The 26,560-nt window shown below is 44.1% G+C and overlaps 1 protein-coding gene across 1 annotated transcript in view; it reads right to left on the bottom strand.

Moving 5' to 3' along the window:
- Positions 1-26,560, bottom strand: part of TMEM163 (transmembrane protein 163) — a 239,647-nt gene that overhangs the window by 87,023 nt on the left and 126,064 nt on the right. The window contains exons 3-4 of the mRNA XM_029933323.1: positions 12,152-12,195; positions 10,730-10,821 (exon numbers count right to left, since the gene is read on the bottom strand). Of these exons, the coding sequence (XP_029789183.1) occupies positions 10,730-10,821; positions 12,152-12,195 (136 nt within the window). The remainder of the gene's footprint in view (positions 1-10,729; positions 10,822-12,151; positions 12,196-26,560) is intronic.

Below are 26,560 nucleotides of genomic sequence, written 5' to 3'. Positions count from 1 at the left end.
TGTTGGAAGGAGTAGGGGTAGCTAAAAGGCGTGGGGCTTCTTTTCATGGTGATGAAAATGCTTTGATCGAACTGCGGTGATAGATGCATAACGCTATGAATATATTAAAAACCACTGACTTGTACACTTTAAATGCATGAGCTGCATGCTGTGCAAATAATATTTTCAATAAAGTTATTTTTTTAAAAACATGCTTGGGGCACCTGGGCTGCTCAGTCAGTTGAGTGTCTGACTCTTGATTTTGGCTAAATCATGATCCCAGGGTCATGAGATCAAGTCCCGCATCAGGCTCTGTGCAGAGCATAGAGCCTGCTTAAAGCTCTCTCTTTCTCTCCCTCTCTCTCTGCCCCTCCCCCTGCTCTCTCTCAAAATAAATAAATAAACATTTAAAAGAAAAACACAATCTCTGTTTTTCCCGGAAAACCTAGTATTAAAGATAACCCCCATTTATGAGATACCTACTATGTGTCAAACACTGTGCCAGGCAACTGACCTGTGTTATCTCACTTATTTCTCGTAACAATTTTATGAGGTAGGCAAAAAAGAAAAGAAAAAGAAACACACCAACTCAAATACTCCTCTAGATACCTTCCACTCAGTGATATTAGTAGGCTGAATCATGATACTTGTAAAGCCCAGGCTGACTGAAAACTTAAAGGGTGCAACTATTTAGAGAAAGGGAGGAGATGGGGAGGAAAAAACCACTGTAATTCTGTTTGGTGCAATTTCATAGACATCCCTGCCCAAGGAAGGCTGTATACGCTGTGGCAGGTCCCTTCAGAAGACAAGTAATCATGTGTAAAAGCACCCAGTGGTGCTGATGTTGAGTACAGCAGTGCCCAGTAGGATAATCATAGGAAGGCAGTAGAAACAGAGAGGAAATGAGTGAGGGTTTTATTCCTTGCTCCCAGACTGGCTTGCTTTTTATATTCCCCCAAAAGGGAGAAGTATCTTTGATAGGATTACAGAAATAGCCTATGTACCTTGTAAAATGTTTTTCAGAAAATCCAAGATGTAATGAAGAAGAAAGTAGCCATCAGGCCATAACCAGCACCGACAGCTGGTGTTCGTCAGTAGTCAATGGCAAGTATTACACACTGTTAAGCTGAATTTCCATGTTCAACAGCTAACACACAGGAGAAGATCCGGAGACCAAAGGGAGAAAAAATGTGCCATGAAAAACTCTGACCCTGAAACTTCAAAGATGACTGTGAGAAACCAGCCCACAGAGCTGTGCTCTGAAAATAGGACCACTCAGAGAGGGCAAAGAGCCTGCCGACATCTCTTGCTGCCAAAAGTGGTCACAAAAAGAGAAAGCTCCCATTCTCACCTGTCTATCTTAAACCTCCCCACTTCAGGGAAGGTTCCTGAACTAAATCTGTTCACCACAAAGCATGGGGAGCAGAGCATAAGGTGGAGGAATGACAAATATGGTGACTTCCAGGCTCAGGTTTCCAAAGGGTGACCGTCCTCAGGGTGAAGGGACCCATTCACGCTGTTGGGACCCTGATGTTCTTGGGGATAGAAACCTCTCCACTCAACAAATGCCTTGTTCCAGCAGCAGAGGCCAAAGGGGAGGCCACGGACAAAGAGAGCAAAGCCAGAGCCCTCAGCCCAGGATCCACCAGGCCCGACACAGCTGCCCTTGGCCTGAAAACGAGAAGCGAGGCTTCAAAGAGCATGCGAGAAGTGCAGGCTGCAGCCAAGACAAACGATCTTCATTTGCAAGGCTGTGGAGACACAGGAGGGCCATGGTGCTTGTCACGGCAGCCATTGCCAAGGGACCGAGACGTGCCAGCTGCTCCTGGGCATGGCGTCCTGTCCCTGGACTGCCCTAGCAGCTCATCTGTGTCTGGCCAGCAGCCACCCATTTCCCCTCCTTCCAGAGTTAGAACCCAAGCCTGGAACTGCATTTTTAGTCGTATCTTTTTATAGCTCTTAATTCATCTGGATCCATACCACTTTTCTTCTCCCTCCAATTAAATCTGGGTTGCAGCAAACTGCTAAGATGGGGCATTTCTAGGAGGAAGGGTTGGGGGGAGGTGTGGGGGGGAGAAGCTGGAATGAAAAACTGGTAAAACAAATGCACACAAATGATCAGATAAAGAGGCAGGGGTGCATAATGGTTACTAGGAAACTTCAAAGCAAGCAGGGTGTAGGTTCAAACCCCAGTTGTATCCATTACCAGCCAGGAGCCTTCAGAAACACTACTTTCCTTCTCTACCAGGTGTCAAATAATACCTCTACCTAACAGAGAGCCCAGCATGATAACTGACACACAGGAGGTGTCCATTAAATATTTATCATCGTAATAAAAGTTATTAAAACTTTACATAAGATGAAGGGCTTCCATAATTCAGTCTTTCATTCTGCAACTCTTTAAATGAGCATCTAGTAAATGCCAGGTGGAATGGGGATAAAAAGATTAAGACACTTAGGGATTACCCTGGCCCTGTGAGCTTAAAATCCTCTGAGGGCAACAGACAGTCAACAAATGTACCGATACATACATTAATACAGGTATTTTTATCTGTGAAAGAAAAAAAAAAATCATGGCACTACAAAAAAAAAAAAGAATATGGTGATGGTGGGGGTAGGGGTGGGGGGACAAGGCAAAAAGGATCTGGTCAGTTATTAAGTTGCACTTTCTCAGTCACCTAAGTTCTGTAGCCTGAGTCTGGGAAAGGGTTCAAAAAGTAAACAAAAGGATTTTCATTCCCACCTGAAATTGTGCCACTGGGTTCCCAAAAGAAATACAAATGCCAAAAAATCATGTGAGAATATGCTCAGCCTGATAATGAAACACATGCACCTTAATGTGGAGAATTCGATTTCCCACCTGGACAAGTAGCTCAGATCAAAAGAAGGCTAACACTTAGTGCTGGTAACGGTGAGTCAACAGACATGCTCACCCACACTGGTGCGAACATAAATGGGCATGACCTACTTGGACCCCAGTTTCACACTGGGCATCAGACCTATACAGGTCAGCATATTCTTTGATCCCAACTTCTAATAATTTATCCTCAAGAAATAAGAAGACAAGCATTACAATATGAACACGTGAGGACGGTTCTTTCAGGTTGCTCCTGGCCCCAAGAAGCTGGAAACAGCCTACATCTTCAGTAGAAAAATTACTTAACAAAATATGTTCAATCCATGCACAGAATACTGCATAGCTTTCAAAAAATAACATACCTCTATTTATCCAAAGATGGGAAAATGTCCAAAACACGGTGGTAAGTAGAGAAAAACCAGTTTGCAGAAGGGTATATATAGATTATCTCTATTTATGTGGAAGGGGAAGGGGGAGAAGATGTGTAACCATGCATATGAATGCACATATACACAATGCACATCAAAACTTTAGCTGTGATTCTCCCTGGAAGGGCCTCTAACAATTGCTATGTTCTTTGTACCTGTATGAAATACCTTTTTACAAGAATCATATATTACTTTGTCTTGCCCCACACAGATGAGATTTCTTTTAGGGGTGCGATGAAGAAATGAAATCAGAAAATCAAGCAATAATAATCTTTTACCACCACATTACACTATTACCCCATGTCCCTAGGTCAAAAGCAACTTTCTCAAGATGCCAGAGCATGTGTCTGGGTTTTCTGATTTTTTTTTCCCTTGCAAAGTCCTTTATTCTACACTGTTCAAAGCAAATTGAAACAACAGCATAATTTCAAACTATCCCAGTATGACTAGCAAAAAAACATTTTCAAAACTCCAGGAATGGAAAGTAAGTGATCTTTTTTAAAAATATTTATTTCTGAGAGAGACAGACAGAATGTGAGTGGGGGAAGGGCAGAGAGAGAGGGAGACACAGAATCTGAAGCAGGCTCCAGGCTCTGAGCTGTCAGCACAGAACCCGATGCAGGACTCGAACTCACTGACTGCAAGGTCATGATCTGAGCCGAAGTCGAACGCTTAACCAACTGAGCCACTCAGGCACTCTGCGATCTAACATTTTTTGAGCACATACTGATGTCACATTCAATATCATGTTTTATCTTCACCACAATGCCATTTGGTAGCTGTCAAGGCCTACCTCCTTTCACAGAGGAGGAAACTGAAGTTTCGAAAAACTCGTGTCACTCAAGGTCACAGAGCAGACGAGTGCAGGTCTGACGGAAGGCTCTTCTCAGGGACAGCAGCAGTTTTCCAGGAGCTGCTGTAACCAAGCACCACAACTGAGGGGCTTAAATAAGAGAAACTTACTCTCTCACTGATCCTAGAAGCCGAAAGTTCAAGATCAAAGTGTCAGTGGTGGGCACACACTCCCGCTGAAACCTGTGGGGGCAGAATCCTTCCTTTCTCCTTGAGCTCCTGGCATTTGCTAACAGTCCTTGGAGTTCCTTGGCTTGTAGACACAAGACTCTGAACACTGCCTCTGCTGTCATGGGTGTTTCTGTCTCGGTGTCTTTTCTCTTCCTATATGGACTCCAGTCAAATGGCATTAGAACCTCATCTACCTTAGTTGTATCTGCAAAGACCCTATTTTATTTCCCAAAACGTCACATTCGGGGATTAGGATTTCAGTATCTTTTGGGAGGACACATTTCTACTCATACCACAGACCAAGGGAGCCTACACTCCTCTTTCTAACACCTCTTGCCCACAGCACCACAACCCATTAATATCATGCCTGTGTCATGGCTGGTTTCATATGAACTTCCCATGACTGTGGAAGGCGACTCTCTTCACCTTCAGGCAAGACTAAATCCAAACTGGTCAAGACATGTGAGCTCAAGTCCCACTATCAAGGCTCTCTACCTTCTACACTGGCTCTCTTCAGCTACTGAGGGACTGTCTGAAATTACTTATTCTTCTAGTTCAGGTTCTGCTCTTGAGTTAAAATATACTCAAGAGCTTTGTAATGTTAAGAGCACTGGGGAAATGTGGAGGAAAGATGATTCACTGTCCCACAACCTCTGATTTAGGGTCAGATCAAATGCCCCTGAGAAGAGGGGGAGGCATGGTACCATTTTACTATGTTCCTGGTGTAACTCTTGGCCTTTGCAGTTCTCTTAGATCAGACACCAAAAGCAAATTATCGGTACGCCATTTCTTGAGTGAATCAGTTACTTTTCTCCTTCCATTTCCGGAGCTGTTTCCAAACACAACAAGAATGTTGCTCAAACCAGTCATAAAAAGCTCTCCTGTTGACTGGTAGTTTTCAGGCCAAGGCCTTTGGCTCAGCAAATTAGAGGGGGGAGTGGGAAACAGAGCAAGGACCCTGCATGGGTGAGAATCAGTGTGCCCCATTTATTTCACATGAGGAGACACAACAGGATTTATGCCTCTCTAAGAATATCTCCACCAGAGCTCTCAAATTTGCGTTCCAATATGCTGCTGAGCATCATGCCATTTGGAGGTTCATGTGGAACAAGTGAACAACCTCCCAGGTTGTGTTTTTGCCTCAGTGTTGCAGAATTTCAAGCCTGTCAAGGTGAACAGCCTCCCACCTGCCTCCACCTCTCCATCCCAGTGAGCTGACGGACGGCCCGAGGAGACAGCTGGGACTGGTGAGCATTCACAGGCCTCCTGCCTGTGCTGAAATCACGCAAAATGTCAGAGGCTCCCAACCAGTGTCAAGCTGTACCTTGCATGGCAAGCAGCCTGATGGCCCTCCACAGCTGACGGCAGCAGGAAGCTGTACTTCCTATGGCCTTACATGGTCCAGGAGGTTGACAGTGGCTGAGATGGGTGTGAAATGCCCTGCGTCAGTCGGCCTTTCCAGGTTCCTCCTACTCTAATTTCCCCCATAGCCTCCTCCTCCAGCACCTCCTTCCTCCCCTCAGTACCTTTCTCTCATTTCCAAGTCCTCTGGGCTTTGATTTACTAACAACTTTGTTTTTAAAAAATGGATGAGGGGTGCCTGGGTGGCTCAGTTGGTTAAGCATCTGACTCTTGATTTCAGCTCAGGTCATCATCTTCGTGAGTTCAAGCCCCGCATCGAGTTCTGTGCTGACAGTGCAGAGCCTGCTTGGGATTATACTCTCTTCCTCTCTCTGTCCCTTCCTGCCTTACATGAGCCTGCTCTCTCTCTCTCTCTCTCTCTCTCTCAAAATAAATTTAAAAACTTAAAGAAGAGTTTAATAAAAATAAAAAATGGATTAAAAATGATCCAACTACCTATAGAGGTACTATCCAACACAGCAGCCACTAGCCCCATGTGACTATTTATCGTTCCATTAATTTAAGCTAAATAAAGTTAAAAATGTAACCACAGAGCAAATGTTGAGTGGTCATGTGTGGGTAATGGCTTGATGATACTGGACAGTGCAGCTACAGAACATGTCCATTATTGTAGAGAATTCTGCTGGGTAGCTCTAGTCTAAAGGATATAAAGAGAGCATCTCCTCTCTTCTGTGCCCAGTCCCCCTCCCTGAGGCGACCTTGCTGCCAGTCTCCTTTGTATCCTTGTAGAGATCTTGTTTATGCCTAAGCAGTGTGTGTGGATGCAAACCTCTTTTGTTAAAACAAATGAGAAGAGACCCTAAGTACTATTTTGCTCTATGCTTTCTTCACTTAATGACACTAGGACATCACAACGTACATGTACACATACTGCTTCATTCTTTTAGTGGCCTCAGAGCCACCTTCTGTCACCAGGACGACCGTCACCAACCCACTCTTCTAACCATGCTCCTCTGTGTCACCCTATGTAGCCCTGCACCCTCCCCTCTCCAAAACACACTCACTCATCCTATCCCACTCTCTACATCCTTGGACTCTTTTCCGATTCTCGTTCTCACCTGTTGGCCTAAGAAAAACCTGGCTGCTCCCTGAGGAAGCTGCCTTCCTGACCTCGGAAGCAGAGGAGGCGTGTTCTCTCTCACCCACATTCTTGCAGCTCATCTGCCTCAAGGTGAATTCCAAACCGGTCCTCCAGGTTCTCCCCTCCAAGCTCCCAGTCAACCTCAGACTAAACCAGCCAGGAAGTCCTTAGCCCCAACCTCTTGGTCCTCCTCCTTTTGTGGCTGATGGCAACCACACTGGCTTCACTGCCTTCATCTGCTCCCCAACTCGGCAACCATCGCTTCAATCCCAAATGGAGCAGCAGGCCAATACCTGGCGTGCGGAACGCATGTCCCTGACCTTTTGTTCCGGCCCGACCTCAACCACCCATGCCCAGCCTAAATTTACACCAATATGCACACCACCTGTGAAACGTTGGATTTGAGCATCTCACTCTCGGATCAGGGCCCCACACCTATGACTGTCTACCTAAGCGAGATATCTCAACCCTGAAAGCCATTTGTTAATCTTGCCATGGCCATTATGCCAAGTGAAAGAAGCCAGTCACAGAATAAGTAGCATATGATTGTACTTATTTGAGGTACCTACAGTAATCAAATGCAAGAAACAAAGTAGAAGTGTGGTTGCAAAGGGTTGGGGAGAGGGAAAAGGGTAGCTGTGTGTAAGTATGAAGTTTCAGTTTTGTATGATGAAGGAGCAAACAACCATAAACTGAATCTACATACTATTACTGAACTATACACTTAAAATGTTTAGGATGATAAATGCAATGCTAATGTTTTTAACCACAATAAAAAAGAAAACTGCAAAACAAAACGATTGAGGCTACACCCCGTGGTGATGCTAAAGGCACCCTCCCTCTCTCCGGGCATCAAGCACCCTGTCGCCCTAGCCAGCACACACAGCATCGGCGCCAGGATGACCAAGATCCTGCCCCTTCTCGTACTGGGGATTCCAAGCTCAAGATTCTCTTGGAAGCTTAGAGTCAAAGTAGGACAAATTCCTAGAATTAATTAAGGACCAGTTGGGTATTTCCCCATTTATTATTCTCCAGCAACTAAAGGAAACCCAGTGGTTTTGCTAGCTATGCCTCTCATACTTCATTCATGCCCATCAATATGCAAACATCAGTTTCTCAGCTGGCAGTAATTCCATGAACTTTTAATTTACATGGGATGAGGCAGAGATTAAAATTTTAAACTAAAGCCAACAATACAAAGGATTGTGGCATGTTGTTTTAATCCCTACATTTAAGAAACTCCAAATGAATTCACCAGCATCATCGCGTGAACTATCATCTGAGAATTATCAAAGCAACTACGCTGAGTTTTTGCCTTTGGGGTATCATTAGAGATATACATTGTGTTAATGGTACTTGTTTTGAGATCACTGAAAACCAAATGACATTTCTTGTCATCAGTCTTTTCATCTTGGAAAAACTCCAGGCCACCTGGCAAATGCTCAAAGAGATTCTGACTCTATGGAAAAGCTACAATTATTTGTAGACTTGTGACTAATACGTAAGAAACTCATTTCAGCATAAAGGAAATCAGATTTAAAACAGCAAATTAGAAGAGAGAAATTGAGAAACACTGAACTCAATTCCTTCTGGAGTCGCAAATCAAATTCAGGATTATTATTTCTAAAGAAAAGACAGAGAGGGAAGACCTTTCTTTTTTGAGGGCAAGACCTCAAAGAGTTATAATATAAACGACATAAGTAATTTTAAGTGTTTCAAAGCCACATTAGAAAAAAGAAACCGAAGCAAGTAAAATTAATTATATTAGTTTAATCCAATATATCCAAAATATTCTTTAAAAAAATAAAGATTTTAACTTTTAAGTAACCTCTATACTCAATATGGAGCCTGAACTCACAATCCTGAGATCAAGAGTCAGATGCTGTACCGACTGAGCCAGCCGGGAGCCCCATATCCAACATATTCTTATATCAACATGTAGTCAATATTGTTTAAATTATTAATAAAATGTTTACAGTCTTTTTTTCCCCTAAGTCTTTGGAATGCAGTGTGTATTTTACAACACCGTGTAGTTCAAGCCAACTACACCCAAGTGCCAGACTAGCCACCAGCGACTGCTGTACTGGAAGGTACAAATGGAGAATTGAAGAACATATCATCCTCAGAAAGAAACAGGACTAGCTTTTAAAAATGTGAGCATGTTTCTAGACTGTTCTCACTGTATTCCTCAAATAGTAGCCAGCAACCACTTGGGTTGTTGCATCAGCTGCTCCTTGAGCTGGACCACCATTAATTCAACTTCGATCATTATGGTACCGTAATTTGAAATTTTGAAAAATCAATTTACTGCAATTGTTCTCTTAGTTTCTTCAACTATAAACCGACTCAAAAAATTAACCATATCCAGAACAATATCATCTGTGGTATCACAGATTCGATACTTCAGATTTATTAAAAAAGCTAATGCACATTTTAATAAATATGTAATACTGAAAATAAGTTTCTGTGCTCTACCTAAAGTCAACAATGAAATAAAATTTGTTCTCACTTGTAAATCAGCTATACTATCGTCTTTCACAAGCATTCCATTTGGCATATGCAAACCCAGATGTACTACAACCAGAGTCCCCTAGCACTGAACATTCGAATCTCAACATTTATACACTTAAGTATGACGTAGCAGCCTCATCAAGAGGACTCTCTGACTGGGCGCCACACAAACCACAGTGTGGATAACATTTACTCATTTGTTTTAAACTGTCCAAAAACCACAGAGGTGGAGTACAACTCTTCCCTTCATGACCAGTGGTGACTCAGTCTCAGGGAAGGTCCCTTAATAATCCCTTAATAATAAAGATGGCAGCTAAAATTTCTTCATCTATATGCCAAACACTGCTCTAAGCTTTATATATATATATATATACACACACATATATGCACATATACATACTGTTCTAAGATATATATAACATATTATATGATATGTATATAATATATATAATACCTCTGTCAGGGAGGTATTGTTGTTTTCCTGCTTTTCTAAATGAGGAAACAAGGCATAGAGCAGTTAGTAGCTTCCTTTGGTCACAGAGCTAGCAGGTGGTAAGCTAGGATTCAAAGTCAAGAAATATAACTCTGGAACCTGTGCTATCAGCCTGGAAATTAAAAATGGAATAAAGGGATCCAAGTTGGAAAAGATATGGTTTATGGTCACAAAGTCAAATTCCTCAAACACAAAAGCTGTCATCCACAGGATGTAGAGACCAGGAGAAGCCACACCCTCTAATTGAGGAATGGAAGGCTAGTAGGGTGATTTAGACTACCCTCGAGATCTCTCCCATATATTACAGAGGGAAACTCATCTTAGTTATAAAGAAAAAACATACATGAAAATTCAAGAGAATAAAGATTCCAAAAACACAGAGAGCAAGAAGAATAGATGGATCGAGGCATGGATAGCTCGATGCATAGATGGACAGAAGGACAGACAAATGAGAATACAAATATTCACTCCAGACTCAAGAGCAGAGGACAGGGAGAATTATTAAAGGATAGCCCATCTTGGGGCACTTGGGTGGCTCAGTTGGTTGAGCGTCTGCCTTTGGCTCAGGTCATGATCTCACAGTTTATGGGTTCAAGCCCCATGTCGGGCTCTGTGCTGGCAGCTCAGAGCCCGGAGCCTGCTTGGGATTCTGTGTCTCCCTCTCTCTGACCCTCCCCTGCTCATGCTGTCTCTGTCTCCAAAATAAATATTTTTTAAAAAAAAAGAAATTTTAATAAAGGATAGCCCATCTCTGTGACCATCCCAGAAGGTGCCTATCATATGGCTGATATCACAGCAGGCGCTCTCATAGGCAATTTGGGTCCTCGTTCTCATGCCGGGGACCAAAGCTGCAAGGTGAGTTGTGCTGACAGCCTAATCACATGGCCTTCTTTGCAACAGTTGTGCAACCTGGGAGAAGATAAAAGTCCACTTACATGTATTCCCTATGAGCAGAGTGTACCGCGGCAGCATTGCTGTAACGCCACAGGACAATCGCCGAGGACAGGACGTCGAGGATGGCATCAAACTAGGAGAAGGAGACACAGCATTAGTGTTTTCCAGTGTTAATAAGGCACCACGGTGAAGACACAAGACACAAAGGCTTGGAATCTGAGCCCGTGATCTCAGACCAAAGAAGCTTCACTTCATTATGATACAAGCTACTCATCATCCTCATGGTGGGTCCTGGTAAGTGTGGAGCTGAGGCCACCTGACAGGCCGGCCTGGTGGCAGTGCCATGGCTTCTCCTCAGACCTCTCACTGCTCCCACAGACTAAGAAAGCACACTCTGTGGTGCAGTGGGCTCTGCTCCCCAGGACCTGGTTCCTAGCACTCTAGCAGTCATGGGAGTTACAGGGACAGGTGGACTATTCTGACCCATACCCCTGGCAGACAAAATAATTACAGCACCTTCCCCTACATCCCAAGTAAAAGATTCGGGATAAGAATTCTAGGTTTCCAGCTCTTAATGGGATTGTTCTATATAAGGTTCAAGGGGGAGATCTGCTAACGCTTCGGAAATACATACAAAATCAATGCTCTTGTTTGAATGAATGAGTGAATGTGTGAGGGACAGAGACAGAAGAAAGGGGGTAAAAGGGGGGTGTGTATGTGATGCATTTTTCTGGAGAGCCTGTCCATATGTTTCAAAAGATTCTGAAAACAATCTATAACCTCCAAAACTTGAAGTTCTCACATCAAAGGGAATAAGTGGTTTTGGGAACAGGGACACACGCCCTCAGGTACAGGAAGCCCTCAAGCTACATCAGAGGATGTTGGAGCTCTCCAGATGAGTCACTGCACCCACCATACCTTGCTTTTCATCTGGAAAACTCCAAACACTAGCTCTCTCTTGAAGGAATGTGGGGAAACTTCACCCAAACTTGCAACATGCCTAACTTATAAAACATCTGAGACCTGTTTTCTCTGACCAGCTCCCATGAAGAAACAAGTTCGGGACCCAGGTTACCCCTAATGGGGCTACAGGCTGGCTAGTCTGGTGCCGGCAGCCCCAACCCTAACCCCGAACACCTCTGCTGCACCAGCATACGCTTCACTCCAGGGTGCACCCACTTTCCAGCCTACAACCAAGAGGGAGAAAAACAGGCCGAAATCATCCTTTCAACCAGGTGTGGAAAATGAGGTCCCCTAGTCTGTTCTAGAGACCTGTAGAGTATCATTGCCATTTCCTTCCACAAAATTGTAGTTTTTTCTTTTATAGACGTTATTTCCATAAACGGTTTGTCACGCTAAGCTCTCTTCAGCTAACCACCCTCTGAACTGCGAGCCCAGGGTGCGATTCGTGGGCTCCGGAGAAACGTGCAAAACTTCATAAAAGTACATTTCAGGTTACTTACTGCAAACCCAAAAGCAGAGGCGCTGTACCTCATAACGGAGACAGCTAAAAAGAAAGAAAATATTATTCAGAATATTTTAAGACCTCATGGATATTTTCTCTCATTTCTGAGTATATTAATATAGTTGATAGGGCCTTTTTAAACATCAGTGGAAAAGTTCCAAGAGCATTAAGTTAAAAATTAACTGTAGGGGCACCTGGGTGGCTCAGGTCATGATCTCGTGGTTTGTGAGTTCGAGCCCCGCATCAGGCTCTGTGCTGACAGCTGAGAGCCTGGAGCCTGCTTCACATTCTGTGTCTCCCTTGCTCTCTACCCCTCCCCCACTCACACTCCGCCTCTCTCTCTCTCAAAAATAAACATTTAAAAAAATGAACTGTACTTGTCCACCCTACGAACTGAAAAAAGGCAAGAGTTAAGTGAAGATTGTGGATTTCATCAGCAACAGCATTCCTTCCCACTGCATCCTCCAGCACCAAGGGGCCTGCTTCGGGAGGAAAATGTCCAAGCACCTGTCAGTCAAATGGCTGCTGAGACCTTGAGACTTCAGCAACTGGAACAGACTGCTGGGAACCACATGAAACTGCCAGGGTGAAAGCGCCACCGTCCACACTGTTCCCATCATCAGGTATTTAGTGGAGGTATCTACAGCCACATGCCACCACTAACACAGTTCAGAGACATCTCTTGCCCATGAGAGCTGAAAACCCAATGCAGGCCTCAAGAAAACTGCTTAAAACACCATAGCAAATGATCTTAAACTTTTTAATGTTTTTTATTTATTTTTGAGAGACAGAGAGAGACAGCATGAACAGGGGAGGGTCAGAGGAGAGGGAGACACAGAATCTGAAGACAGGCTCCAGGTTCTGAGCTAGCTGTCAGCACAGAACCCGACATGGGGCTCGAACCCACAAACTGTGAGATCATGACCTGAGCTGAAGTCAGACGCTCAACCAACTGAGCCACCCAGGTGCCCCAGCAAATGATCTTAAACAAGAGACCTCTACAAATATAACAGCTGCAATTAGAACATGTCTTCAGATTCAAAAATCTATCTTTTTGGGGTAAAGTCAACTGAGTGGCATGTTTGCCTAATTCTGTGATCTGTTCTGTGCCTGTGTCCAGCTTATAGGCTGTTGTTCTCAGTTTGACTTAAGACCCTATTATCAAGCACACGTCCACCCTCTAACAAAAAATAAAACCCTACCCAATGGTCAGCAAAAGTTTGAAGTAGACTGTCCCAGGCACAGGTATGACAAACATTGACTCATGGAGTAAGTGAGGAGTAGGTGTGAGGCATGGAGGTCTAAAACTATTTGGGCCCCAACTCAGCTCACCACATAGCCCTTCTCTGCACCTCATACTCTGTCCTACCCATATCATTCAGGAATGGGCTCTGGATGGCCATACTGTGGTTTTTGTCCCTGCCCCCAGGCTTAATGGGGTCACCTGACTCAATGTGAAACAAGCATACTTCGTTTTCTGTGAATTAAGAATTGAGACCCAGAGAGAGTCTAGTTGGTCAATTAATGTTGTTAGAATTGAAACTATGAACACATGGAGCACCTGAGTGGCCCAGTTGGTTAAGCATCCAACTTTGGCTCAGATCATGATCTCACAGTTGGTGGGTTCAAGCCCCGCGTCGGGCTCTTTGCTGAATGCTTGTTCAGAGCCTGAAGCCTGCTTCAGCTTCTGTGTCTCCTTCTCTCTCTAATCCTCCCTACTCATGCTCTGTCTCTATCTCTCAAAAAATAAATAAATGTAAAAAAAATTATGAAACTATGAACACAGAAGTGGAGTTGGCCATCATGTGCTATAAACACCAAAGGAGTAGAGAGACAAGCATGAGGTAAATACAATTCTGGGGCAAGAGAACCACTGACTTCTTAACACTTCCAAGCCCTTCCCAGGAGTCAGCTACGTTCCAGGCATCAGACAAATGCAATTCCTTCAATGCCTGACCATCTTTGGCTTTTGGAATGAGCTGCTCCAATTATCCCTGTTGTTGCTCTTACGGGCACAGGGAGAAGGGCAGAGCCAGCTGTGGGCAGTGATGGGCTGTAGCTTTCCTGGGCAGCACAGCCGTGGTGACGCAAAGGGGCTCTGGCTCTTCCCAGAAACTCAACTCACAGGCCATTATGACATTAGCAAATATGGCAAGAGATCCCTTGATGAGTTGCAATGAGCACCAAGATACACTAGAGGACGCTAAGCCTGACTTGCACCAAGTTCTCAGTAACTTGTTAAGCTTCATAAAATTTCACAGAAACAAATACTGGGATTTTTTGCTTTATAGCCTGTTTTTACAGTGTTAGCTCTGCACCTTTTATTGGTTATTTCTCTATAAGCAGCAGAAACCTTTTAAACTCCTACTAACATCTTGCACAGATACTCAAAGAAGCTGCCCGGGCCAGAGCTCCCACACTGTCCCCACCCATCACGGTCTGCCCTGGGCACCATGGAATGGAGGGTGCAATGGACAAAGTACCACACTTGCCATCCCAGAAGACTGCCTGCTTCCCCAAGAGGTAAACTGTTACTAGTTACTCTAAAAAGCTTAATCAGTTATTCGGTAAGACCAGACATTTATACAGTGGATAACAGATTTCAAAGAGATGTACATCTGATTGAGCATGTTGACAAAGACAAGGAACTCTATCTTAGAGACTGGAATCCAACGAAGGAGATGGCCATTGATGGGGAGTTTCTCTGACTCTGTTGGAGTCAGTGTCCATGATTTCAAACTTTCTCAGAATTATATGGAAAGTTCTGCCTGGGTGAGTGCTTCAAGCCTGCCCAGGGGGTGAATAACCTAAAGCACAAGTGGAATACTAATATCGTTCTATCCCCCATGCAGCAAGGCAAGTTTGAGTAAGAGGGCTCCAGGTTAACCGGAGTCCTTCACAGAAGGGAAGGACTAATATGTATCATTTACTTATCAGTTGGCTCCATCTAATCACCTTGATGAGCTGCAAAGGGAGAAAATACCTAATTGCGTGGGGAATCCAGGGAACACTGAAGGGCCCGCCACGAGGGCCTTCGCTCTGGCAGCTTCCCTGTGTGGGCAGTTCCCACCTGGAGAACAGCAGGCAGGGGCCAGGATGAGCCACCAGGGTAGGGGTTACAAGGCACGTGGACCTGGAGCCACAGGTGTACTTGGCTGAGGGTAGCTGAAAGCTGCCACAGGCACGACAAAAGTCTAGCAGTGCCTTGACGGCAGGTGCACATTCAACAGTGGATGACAGATAAGGATCCTTTCGACCCCAGAATCATGCTGCCAGCTGGCAAGGTGCACAGAGAGAAGCCAGTGGGGCCACCGTGAAGTGGAGCTCTCTTACCAAGATCACTCTGGGTCAAGGCAGGGGCCATGGTGCTGAAGGAAATGAAGCCGCGGCAGCTGTCAGCTGGCAGAGCGGGGCCTGTGTGACAAACAGCACCGCTGCTCTGAAATGGAGTGCCTGACTGTCAGGAGCCTCCAAATTCATCCGGAGAGCATTGCTATCAGAACGCCCGAGGGAAATCTTCCAGGCTGTTTCTGCTCCTCACATTTAGAGCTTGTCTCCACTGCTCATAATTTAAACATGCAATCCGGGAGCTGGGGGCCGCCAATGGCCGGCAAGGCATGCAATCACAGGCCACCGGAGCCTTATTCCCCAGGGACCTGAGAGAGGCCTTCATACTGGCCTCCTTTTCCCCAGAGAGAGTGGCAGTGCCCACCATCTGATTACACTCGCCTCACGCATCCAAAAACGCATGCTTAGGATGTGACTGGGCTCCCTTCGTTTTCCACGCCTTTGTTTCTCCCCTACGAGGCACAGAGTTCCTAAGTGTTCCTAAGTAAAATGAGGATCTGTAGTTTTGGGGCCTTCCCAGCATCCATTCCTCACTGAGGTAAGAGCACCCTGAGTCTCCCCTGCGGAGAGCTACCTCCCTATCCTCAGAGTACGTGGTCTGTGTGGGATCACACCATCAGCCCCGCTTTCATATATCCTTGTCCTACAGCCAAAGGCAGAGATGCAAGGGACGCACAATTCAACGTGAGCCAGCAAGAACCTGTCCGGAGTTTGTGCTGAAAATCCTGGGAAGGGGATGTCTTTCCAGCACAGGACTGCAGAGTTGGCAGCATGAAAACAGGGGCTACAGGTAGCAGTTTAGCCCTAAGTGGGGAGAAGTTGACTCAGAATGAGGCCAACACAAAGGAAAGCAGATATGAAGGATATCAGATCCCTGATAACACGCACCGAACCTCTGGAATCAGCCCTAACTGAAGTCTACCCTGTAGTTCTCAAATATGTCAGCCAGTTATTTCCTTTAATTTGCTTGAGCCAGCTTGGGCGGAGTTTGTACCACTTGCCGCCAGGAGTCTTAATACAATTTACCTTGTTCAGTAATCCCATGTCCAAGAATCTCTTTTAATGCCTACGAAATGGAAAAACACTTTATGGGGTCCTTGGGTGGCTCAGTCGGTTAAGTGTCCGACTTCGGCTTAGGTCATGATCTGTTGGTTCACAATTTCGAGCCCCACATTGGGCTCTGTACTGACAGTGCACAGCCTGGAGCTTACTTCATATTCTGTGTCTCCCTTTCTCTGCCTCTCCCCTACTCATGCACTTACTTTCTCTCTCTCTGAAAAATAAACATATTTTAAAAGAAATGGAAGGGGCGCCTAGGTAGCTCAGTTGGTTGGGCCTCAGACTTTAGCTTGGGTCATGATCTCACGTTCGCGGGTTTGAGCCCCACGTCGGGCTCTGTGCTGACAGTTTGGAGCCTGAAGCCTGTGTCAGATTCTGTCTCCCTGTCTCTCTGCCCTCCCCCTCTCATGCTCTGTCTCTGTCTCAAAAATAAATAAAACATTTAAAAAAAATAAAAATAAAATAAAATAAAGAAATGGAAAACCCCTTTATACACAAAAGGTTCATCAGAGGTTTATGTCATTTATAATATCAAAACACTGGATGCAATTTAGAAGTCCAGTAATAGGGTGATGATTAAAGCACACTCCATTTGGGGTGCCTGGATAGCCCAGTGGTTAAGGGTCCAACTTCGGCTCAGGTCATGATCTCACTGTTTGTGAATTCGAGTCCCGCATCAGGCTCTGTGCTGACAACTCCAAGCCTGGAGCCTGCTTCGAATTCTACGTCTCCCCAACCCCCTGCCCCTCCCATGCTCATGCTCTGTCTCTGTCTCGATAATAAATAAATGTTTAAAAAAATAAAAAAGATAAATTACAGCCCATTAAATAATAAGCTACATGTAAGGTATTTCAAAATGTTGACAAGAAGTACGTTTTAGTTAATCTTCTATGAGCACATTAGTTAGAATAATGATATGAGAATAAACACACAGGTGGCATGATTAGTGCCATCAGCCCTGGGTTCCACAGAAAAGGACGGGCCTGCATAAGGAGGTGTCTGGCTAGTACAGGTGCTCACTTAGTGAGGAGGTCAGAAGACGCTTCACTGAGAAGGTGACATTTGAGCAAAGACTTGAAGGAGGTGAGGGAGTGAGCCTTGCAGTCACCTAGAAGAACCTTCCTGATAATGGGAAGGGTCAGTGCAAGGGCCCCAGACAGAACGCCTGGTATGTGTGAGGCTGTTGTGCCTGACACAAAAAGGAGCAAGAGGAAAGTTATGTGAAGTAATAGACTTCCCTATTGTTTGAGCAAAAATACAAGGTAGAAAAGGGCATAATACAGGATTATCCGTGTGATAGACCTAGATTTACGGTAAGACCATGTTTTTAAAATGCACTGCAAACAACTAGGGGGAAAAAAACCCAAATGGTAATAGTGGTCAGTCTTTGGTGGGTGGGGATATTGGTGTGGATTTCTTTCTTATCTAAAATTTTTTTGTATTCTCCACATTTTCTACAACCATCATACATGCTCCTTCAAATTAGAAAAAAAGAAACCCATTTTATTGGGGGAAGAAATTAACCAATGGCTAACATTACAACCACAGACCTAAAACAGAAGAACAGAAACCAGGTTTATGATGTACACTGGCGGGCAGGCTGTAGGCTCTGGCTAACTGGAAAACCTACCACCGTACATGTCTTCATTATGGCTCAGCTTCTGAAATCCACTTCTCTGGGCTCACTCACCTACCTGAGCAGACTGCTGATGCCTAGGAGAGTTTGCAGAAGCACACAGGAGGGCCAGGCGAGCCTGGGGTGTGGCCCATAAGCAAAATGTCCCTCTCGGTCCACGGAACGTCCCGTCTCCCAGGTTTTCGCTTGTCCTACACTCAACTTTCATTTTTGTGTCAAAGGGGTAATAACTGCTACACTCCCAGAAGCACACATACAACAGAAGTCTTAAATAAATATTTATACAGGTCTGGTTAAAGACCAGACCTTCTTTAACTAAGTCACACATGGGCCAGAAAGCCCATCAGACTGGAAACTTAAAATTCAAACAGAAAGACAGCTGGAAAATGGAGCAGACCCAGGCAACCCATTGTCAGGGCAAAGCCAAATGCAAATCACGCAGCTGAATAAGCAGCAAGCTCTGAGGGAGGGGTGTGGAGGTTCAAAGTGCCTTGGAAATGCCGAGGTGGGAGTGCCAGCAAGGCAACTGTGGTCAAGGCCCAAGAGCCCCTCAACAGCGTTAAACAAAGAATGCCATTTCCACTGCAGGCTAGATTTACTGCAACAATGAGGTCCCATCTGTCATTCTCTCCTAAGTAAGGCAATAATTATCTTGAGCCTTAGCACTCTTTAGCAATACCCCAGGCCCCGTAACACCTCCGAGTTGCTAAATCATGTGGCCAGTAAAGCTCTGCTAATAAATCAATCCCACTTTAATTAGACCATCTCTGTCACCCAGACGCCTGGCAACAGCCTCACCCACAGCTTCATAACTAACCCAACTTGAGAAGTCTTCTTTCCAGCACCACCTTCACCGCGCTTGCTGCAGATGACGGCAGAAGAGGTGGAGCTAAGAGGGGTCAAAACTAATTGATTTATGTTTGAACTCACTTCCACAGAACATCCAGAAACTTCCCGACTCTCTCCCACACAAAGAGATCAGACTACAATCACCCGTGATAGGATGCTGAATTCAGTCATCACTGGTAGAAAAGAGGGAGAAGCCATTTGAAAAATCAAAACTGCTTTGCCCATTAGACAGCTCCTCCTCAGCCACAGCATAGCAACTTGACTTTGCATTTTATCTGTTTAGACCAGACTTGGCAAAAGGGCTGCCTGAGGATGAAATGTGAAAGGTTTTGTTTGACCTATGCAGTACTCTTCAAATATCAGAAATGGCTACCACCATTTTAAAGTCAGGAGACCTCACAGGGTGCCTGGGTGGCTCAGTCCACGGGGCATCCCACTTTGGCTCAGGTCATGATGTGTCAGTGGGTTGGAGCCCTGTGTCGGGGCTGTGTGCTGACAGCTTGGAGCCTGGAGCCTGCTTCAGATTCTGTGTCTCCCTCTCTCTCTGCCCCTCCCTTACTTGTTCTCCACCCCCCCCAAAATAAATACACATTAAAAAATTTTTTAATCAGGAGACTTCACAAATTAAAACAAAGAAGGGAGACCTGGACTTTTGGCTTCTCTGAAAAATCTGAGATCTGCCAGTGTGGGTCGGTCCCTTTCTCCCAGAGGCGCCACTGCTGGATGGGGCATGCGCTGTTGGCCACCTGCCTCTCCTGTAGCATCAGACCCAGGTGGCCTCCCTTACCTGCCTGGACACCTCTGCTCTCTAGCTGGCCCAGCAGGCTTGTGTATGGGACTTTAGACGCAGCCCATGAGCAGCTTAAGGGAAAGGACAGTACTTTCAGTGCCGTATCTGCAGTCCTCAGCAAAACGCCTGCCAAATAGTCATTGTGCTGCATGGACGGTAGCCTCCAATGTTTCCTACAGTAAGGTACGGCTCTCAGCAAATTACAACCAGCTACACCATGGGGTAGGCTCTCAAAGCCTTTATCATTTTTGGAGAGCTTCCGCAGGACTGAGACCCATTAGTTAGTCCCAGGCATGCTACAGACACTCCCCCACCGTCCTGGGCTTTGTCAGCCTGTAGACAAGCAAACCCTTGTCGAGACCCCAGGGATGATCATGAGACTCTCCTTCTCTTTCTCATGTACAGAAAGCAGCCAGATGTTTCCTCTCCCAAGTCTGCACCCGCAAGACCATGTGGAACCTACAGCAAGAGTGGATTTGAAGAGATTGGAAAGTATTGCCTTTGAGCTAGGCTGTGGAAGTACAAGAGTCATTTAAGAGTGGCCTGGGCCACTTTGCAATGAAAGATCATTTTCATTCAGGCTTGTAAGATGGGGCAACCACAAAAATGTCTTACCTGGACTCCTCATATTCTCCTAGCTACATAGCGCCACCACTCCCTGCCTGTACCTCTGCCTCCACACCTGTCACATGCAGCCTGAGGGGTTCTGCTTGTTCACTTCACGTAAAGGCCAGAGTTCCCGTGCACTGACATCTTCCCCTAGCAGCCACACCAGCTCATTGCTTTCCATCCAGCCCAGGGGCCTCCTCACTGGCCTGCTGCCAGATCTGGGCTCTAGCCGAGAGCATTCCTATCCAGGATCCAAATGGTCCACTCCTTCATCCCTTCAGCTCTCTGGTCTAAGCTCACCTGGGCCCATCCAGGCCCCACTATTTAATACTGCAGCCTGCTCCAGTTCCCACATCTTAGCTCCCCCTTACCTTGCTCTATATTTTCTTTAACCAGAACACATATTATCTACCCCACTATCTGATTTACTTATTCATAAATATTGCATACCCTATGCCCCCCTTGACCCATTAGAATGTAAGCACTACTAAGGCCATAAGCTTTTCTGCTTTGTTTCTGGATGTCTCCTAAATACCTAGATCAGTCTGCGAACACATGAGAACATTCAGATTGATTCCTTGATTGACTAACTAATTGAAACAACACCTCCTTAGCTCCACCTTGCTGTGAACTGAGTCTTCAGAGAGAAGGCAGACAGGACCACAGATTCAGTACATCGAGGCCTGGCTGTGTTACTAGGCAGCACTTTATGGGGCACAATGGAGAAACCAGCCTCTAAGAGAACCGTTATTTTACACTGAACTTGGAGCATTTGCAAATAGAAAAGACCTAGGACTATGAGAAGGGCAAGAACAGCCCTAACCCAGAAAGCCAAAAGCCAGCACAGAATAGTACAAAGAATAAAATTAGAATGAGAACAACCCAAGGAGAGTCTCCCCCCAAGGAGAGCAGGGCACCCCAGCTGCCTCCGACACACACAATATATTCACCCTGCTTCAGTTAGCATAACAGGAAACACACCTGACCCCCACTCCAGAACAAGAATCAGTGGAACCGGAATGTAGGCAGGACAGCTGCCAGCTAACAGCAGACACCTAGTTTAGTCAGGTTCTCAGAGTTTCCACACACAGGAGGCACCAGCTCAGGGACAAGAGGCCAGGAGCCATGCTGGCTTTCTCAACCACACACACCTTCACTTTGCTTCTTCTACAAAGAAGCTGGGAAGGGAAAGCTGCTTGAGGCCCTGGTGACCCAACTTCTATGAATATTTATGGACTATCTTCAATCTTCCCTCACTTGTTGGTACACAGACTCCCAAGACCTCACGGGCCACAACTACTAGTAGGAGCATGGTTCCTGCTGAATGTCAATTACACATTTTCCGTTGCATGTAATTTGACTCCTCCCTGCACTGCGGTTCTTTGTGATGCCAGCATAGTGTATGGGCACAAGGTGCGCTTGGGCATCCTCACACCACACTCAGACCCTGTCCTGCAACCCACCCTGTCCAGACCAACATGGGCAGCCTGAGCTCACCAATCATTCTTTCATTTAATTAGCAAGTGTTTATTGAGTATGTACTACATGCTGCATACTGTTGTGATGGGTTGGGGATATCGCGGTGACTTGCTCAACGATTTGATGAAATATGCCTCTTAATGCACTAACTATCCCTTCATCACAGAACACTGCTATTTTCACCCAGTAAATAAAGCATTCATTGAATAGAAAACAGAGATGGAGAAATTTTTATAAAACAGAACGCTCACAGTTTGTCTTCCCTAGCCTTCTGTTCTGAGTGCAGTTGCTGGGAATTGCAAGCCTGAATGCTCACTCACAGCCCATTATTTCTTTTTTAAATACAATTTATGTCAAATTGGCTTACATACAACACCCAGTGCTCATCGCAACAGTGCCCTCCTCAATGCCCATCACCCACTTTCCCTTCTCCCCCATCCCCAACAACCCTCAGTCTGTTCTCTGTGTTTAAGAATCTCTTACAGTTTGTTTCCCTCCCTCTCTGTAACTTTCTTCCCCTTTCTTTCCCTCAAGGTCTTCTGTTAAGCTTCAAGAGCCACATATGAGTGAAAACATATGATATCTTTCTTTGACTGACTTATTTCACTTAGCATAATACTCTCCAGTTCCATCCATATTGCTGCAAATGGCATGATTTTGTTCTTTTTCACTGCCAAGTATTTTTCCATTGTATATGTAAACCACATCTTCTTTATCCATTCATCAGTTGATGGACATTTAGGCTGTTGCCATAATTTGACTTTTGTTGAAAGTTCTGCTATAAACATAGGGGTACAAGTGCCTCTATGCATCAGCACTCCTGTATCCCTTGCTCATGGACTGGAAGAATACATGTTGTTAAAATGTCAATACTACCCAAAGCAATCTACACCTTCAATGTAATCCCAATCAAAATTGCACCAGCGTTCTTCTCAAAGCTAGAACAAACAATCCTAAAATTTGTGTGGAACCACAAAAGACCCCAAATAGCCAAAGTAATACTGAAGAAGAAAACCAAAGCGGAGGCATCACAATCTCAGACTGCAGCCTCTACTACAAAGCTGTATGGTATTGGCACAAAAACAGATACATAGACCCATGGAAAAGAATACAATACTCAGAGGTGGACCCATAAATCTATGGCCAACTAATCTTTGACAAACCAGGAAGGAGTACCCAATGGAAAAAAGACAGTCTCTTTAGCAAATGGTGCTGGAAGAACTGGACAGCAACATGCAGAAGAATTAATCTAACTTGACTCAGGATCCTCCTCTGCCACTCAAATCTCTTACCTCTACTGTCCTCACCTTGTACCACACAGAAATGATCCTTGTCTTCCCCAACCAGCTTATGAAAACCTGAAGTCAGGGGTTACACTGTATTCAACTCTCTCTACTCAGGGCCTGTGAAAGCACCAATACACAGTTGGTGCTCAGTAATTGTTTACTGAGCAGGAAACCTGGGTGGCTCAATCACTTAAGCATCTGACTCTTGACTTCAGTTCAGGTCATGATCTCAAAGTCTGTGAGATAAGCCCCATGTCCAGCTGCATGCTGACAGCACAGAGCCTGCTTGGGATTCTGTCTCTCCTCTCTCTCCCTCACTCCCTCCCTCCCTCTCTTTCTCTCTTTGCATCTCCCCACCACTCATGAACATGCATTTGCTCGCATTCTCTTTGTGTGTGTGTGTGTGTGTGTGTGTGTGTCAAAATAAATTAACATTTTTAAAAAATAGGAATTGCTTACTAAGCAACAAATACTTGAGCAATCCCTAAACCTAATAGTAATGTCCGGTTTTAATTTAACATGATTAATTCATGCCAGAACCAAAAGCTAATGCCCTGGACAATAAGAGCCAGCAATAGCATGGATGTTGTCATCTAAGGTCATCCTTGTAAGATCACGAAGATGGCCTATGGCCTTTCATCTGACACTGTTGATGAAAGTGGACCTCTTTGGTTTAAAGAGCTACTAAAGGATTAAAACAAAAAACAGAATAGAACATATTATAAGGAAGAGAAGTACACTAAGTAAGGCTTCAAAAATTTGGCTTAATGAAATGGCGCTGTATAAATATTTACTCAATGGCACTGAATCGAAGCCATTAGAAGATCATCAGCATTATCACTTGGGAGAATAAAAGTGAAATATGGTAGAATAAAGACCTCTCTTCTCCCTTCCTACTGCTCTCCTCTACAAAACCCACCAAAGCAATGAGAAGCATGTAACACTAGAGACAAAAATACAATGATCAAAGAAACTAGCCAATGGTCAACTTAAAGCCCCAATTACAAAGAAAATCTACAAATACATTAAAATGTACATCATACTGAGGGAGATGTTGAGAGCTGATAACATACCTGAATCAAATCTTAGGCAGAGCTCAGAGTTGTCCACAATTTGATGCTATGATCATCAATAGCTCAAACAATTACCACTTAGAGGCATAACAAGTTTGGTTCTAAGTAGATGGGGCTCCTGATCCAGATCCACTCCTTTACCTTTTCCCCATAATCCACACACAAGAGAGAGAAAGGGGGGTGAAACTTAATGAGTAAGGCTCAGACAGCCACTGGTGTAAGTATCAAGCAGCTGGAAAACTGATGATTTTCAACAAGAAGAGCAGAGGTTGCATGGTCAACCAGGAAGTCTTCCCTTGCTCACAAAGAAGAGAGATGCTTGTCAAGGTAGATCATCAAGATTAGAGGTAAAGCAACCTGGGAAAAGATACTCAAATTAAAATTTCATGACGTTCCTTTCTTGCCCAGCTCTCCTTATAGCCCCAATTTTTGCAAAGTGAGGTACTGGCAAACTGGCAGACACAATCAGGGAAGCAAAGAGGATTAAGATGTGCATTCAGCATACATAAGGCCACCAGGCAGTAAATCAACACATAAGAACCAGTTATTTCTATATTACTAATATAGAACGTATTCTATACTATAGTCTATGTTAGTATATAATATATTCTATATTAGTCACCAACAGTGAGAAAATCCAAGTTTAAAAAGATACTATTTTGAACAGAAAAAGTCAAATACCTAGAGATAAACTAATGTAAATGGTGTAACACCTCTACCTAGAAAAATGATAAAACGTTACTGAAAGAAATTAAAGAAGACTAAGTATATGGAGGGATATACAATGTTCATAGATTACAAGACTCGATATTAGCATCTAAAATTCTAGCAGTTTTTTTTTTTTTTGTGAGAGATGCTTGTCAAGTTTAAGTGGAACTTGCAGAGCCAAGAAGAGCTAAGAAAATACTGAACAACAACCAAAAAACCTGGAAGACAGTCACCACCAGATATCAAGATTTATTTCAAAATCTTCCACTAACTGAGACAGACAGAACAGTATTGGCATAAGGATAAACCAAAAGACCATAGAACCAAATAAGATCCACATATATATGGTCACTTGATTTATAACAAAGTCACTACTGAAGTACATGGAGTAGAAGAAAAGTCTTTTAAATAAATGGTACTGAGATATTGACTCTACCTCACACCACACACAAAAAACAATTGGAGATGTGCTGTGTGTATATATAAGTACAAAATAACATGTTAGATATCTATTTCAGATATATATTTCATAATATTGGAGAACATTTTCATAACCTTGGGCAAAGGACAAGATTTCTTAAACAGGACATAAATGCATTAATCATAAAGGGATCAGCAAATTAAAATACATTATAAAACCCCATCAAAGGAGCAAAACAGCAAGCCACAGAGTGGAAGAAGTTATTTACAATACTAATAACTAACAGTGGACCATATCCAGAATACATAAAGAAGCCTTGTAAATCAATCAGAGAAAAACAACCCAAAAGGAAAATGGACAAAAATTTAATAGGCTTCTTAAGAAAAAAAAGATATGCAAATAATGAATAAACATATGAAAACATGCTCAATTTCATTAGCAACTAGGGAAAAGAAAATGAAAATCACGAAGAGATACCCCTGCAGAATAAAAATGGCTGACCATTTCAAACGCTAGCAGGATGTGTTCCAACTAGAACTCTTAAAAACTGCTGGTGGGAATGTAAATTAGTACAAATGCTTTAAAAAAAACTGGCTGCCAGTATCTATAAAAAATTATCACACTCTATCATGCAGCCATTCCACTCCTAGATATATACCCAAAAGAAATATATACATATGGATAGGAAAAGACACTTACAAAACCATTCATAGCAGCATAGTTCACACAGCACATTTCCTAATTGCCAAAACTGGAAGCAATCCAAATGTTCAACCGTAGAATGGATAAACTGGTGGGATATTCATTCTATGGAACACTAGACAATAGTGACAATAAATGAATTATAGCTATTGTAATTACGTGTACAAATCCCAACAAATAATGATAAGGGAAAGGAAGGAAAACAAAGCATTCACTGAGCAGATGATCTATTTATGGTTCTATTTGTATAACATTCAAAAAACAGGCAAAGCAACGTATGGTGGTAGAATTCAAGATGTGGCTCTACCTCTGGCATAGAAAGTAGTGAGTGGGAGGAGACAGGAGAAGGCCTCCTCAAGTAAAAAGGTAAGTGTGAACAGTGGTTACACAGGTACGTTCATTCTGTCAAAATTCATCAAACTCACATTTTGATCTGTGCATTCTTCT

The sequence above is a fragment of the Suricata suricatta genome, chromosome 3 (genome assembly GCF_006229205.1).
Source record: "Suricata suricatta isolate VVHF042 chromosome 3, meerkat_22Aug2017_6uvM2_HiC, whole genome shotgun sequence".
NCBI classification, from domain to species: domain Eukaryota; kingdom Metazoa; phylum Chordata; class Mammalia; order Carnivora; family Herpestidae; genus Suricata; species Suricata suricatta.
This window is presented reverse-complemented; position numbering and strand designations above follow the sequence as displayed.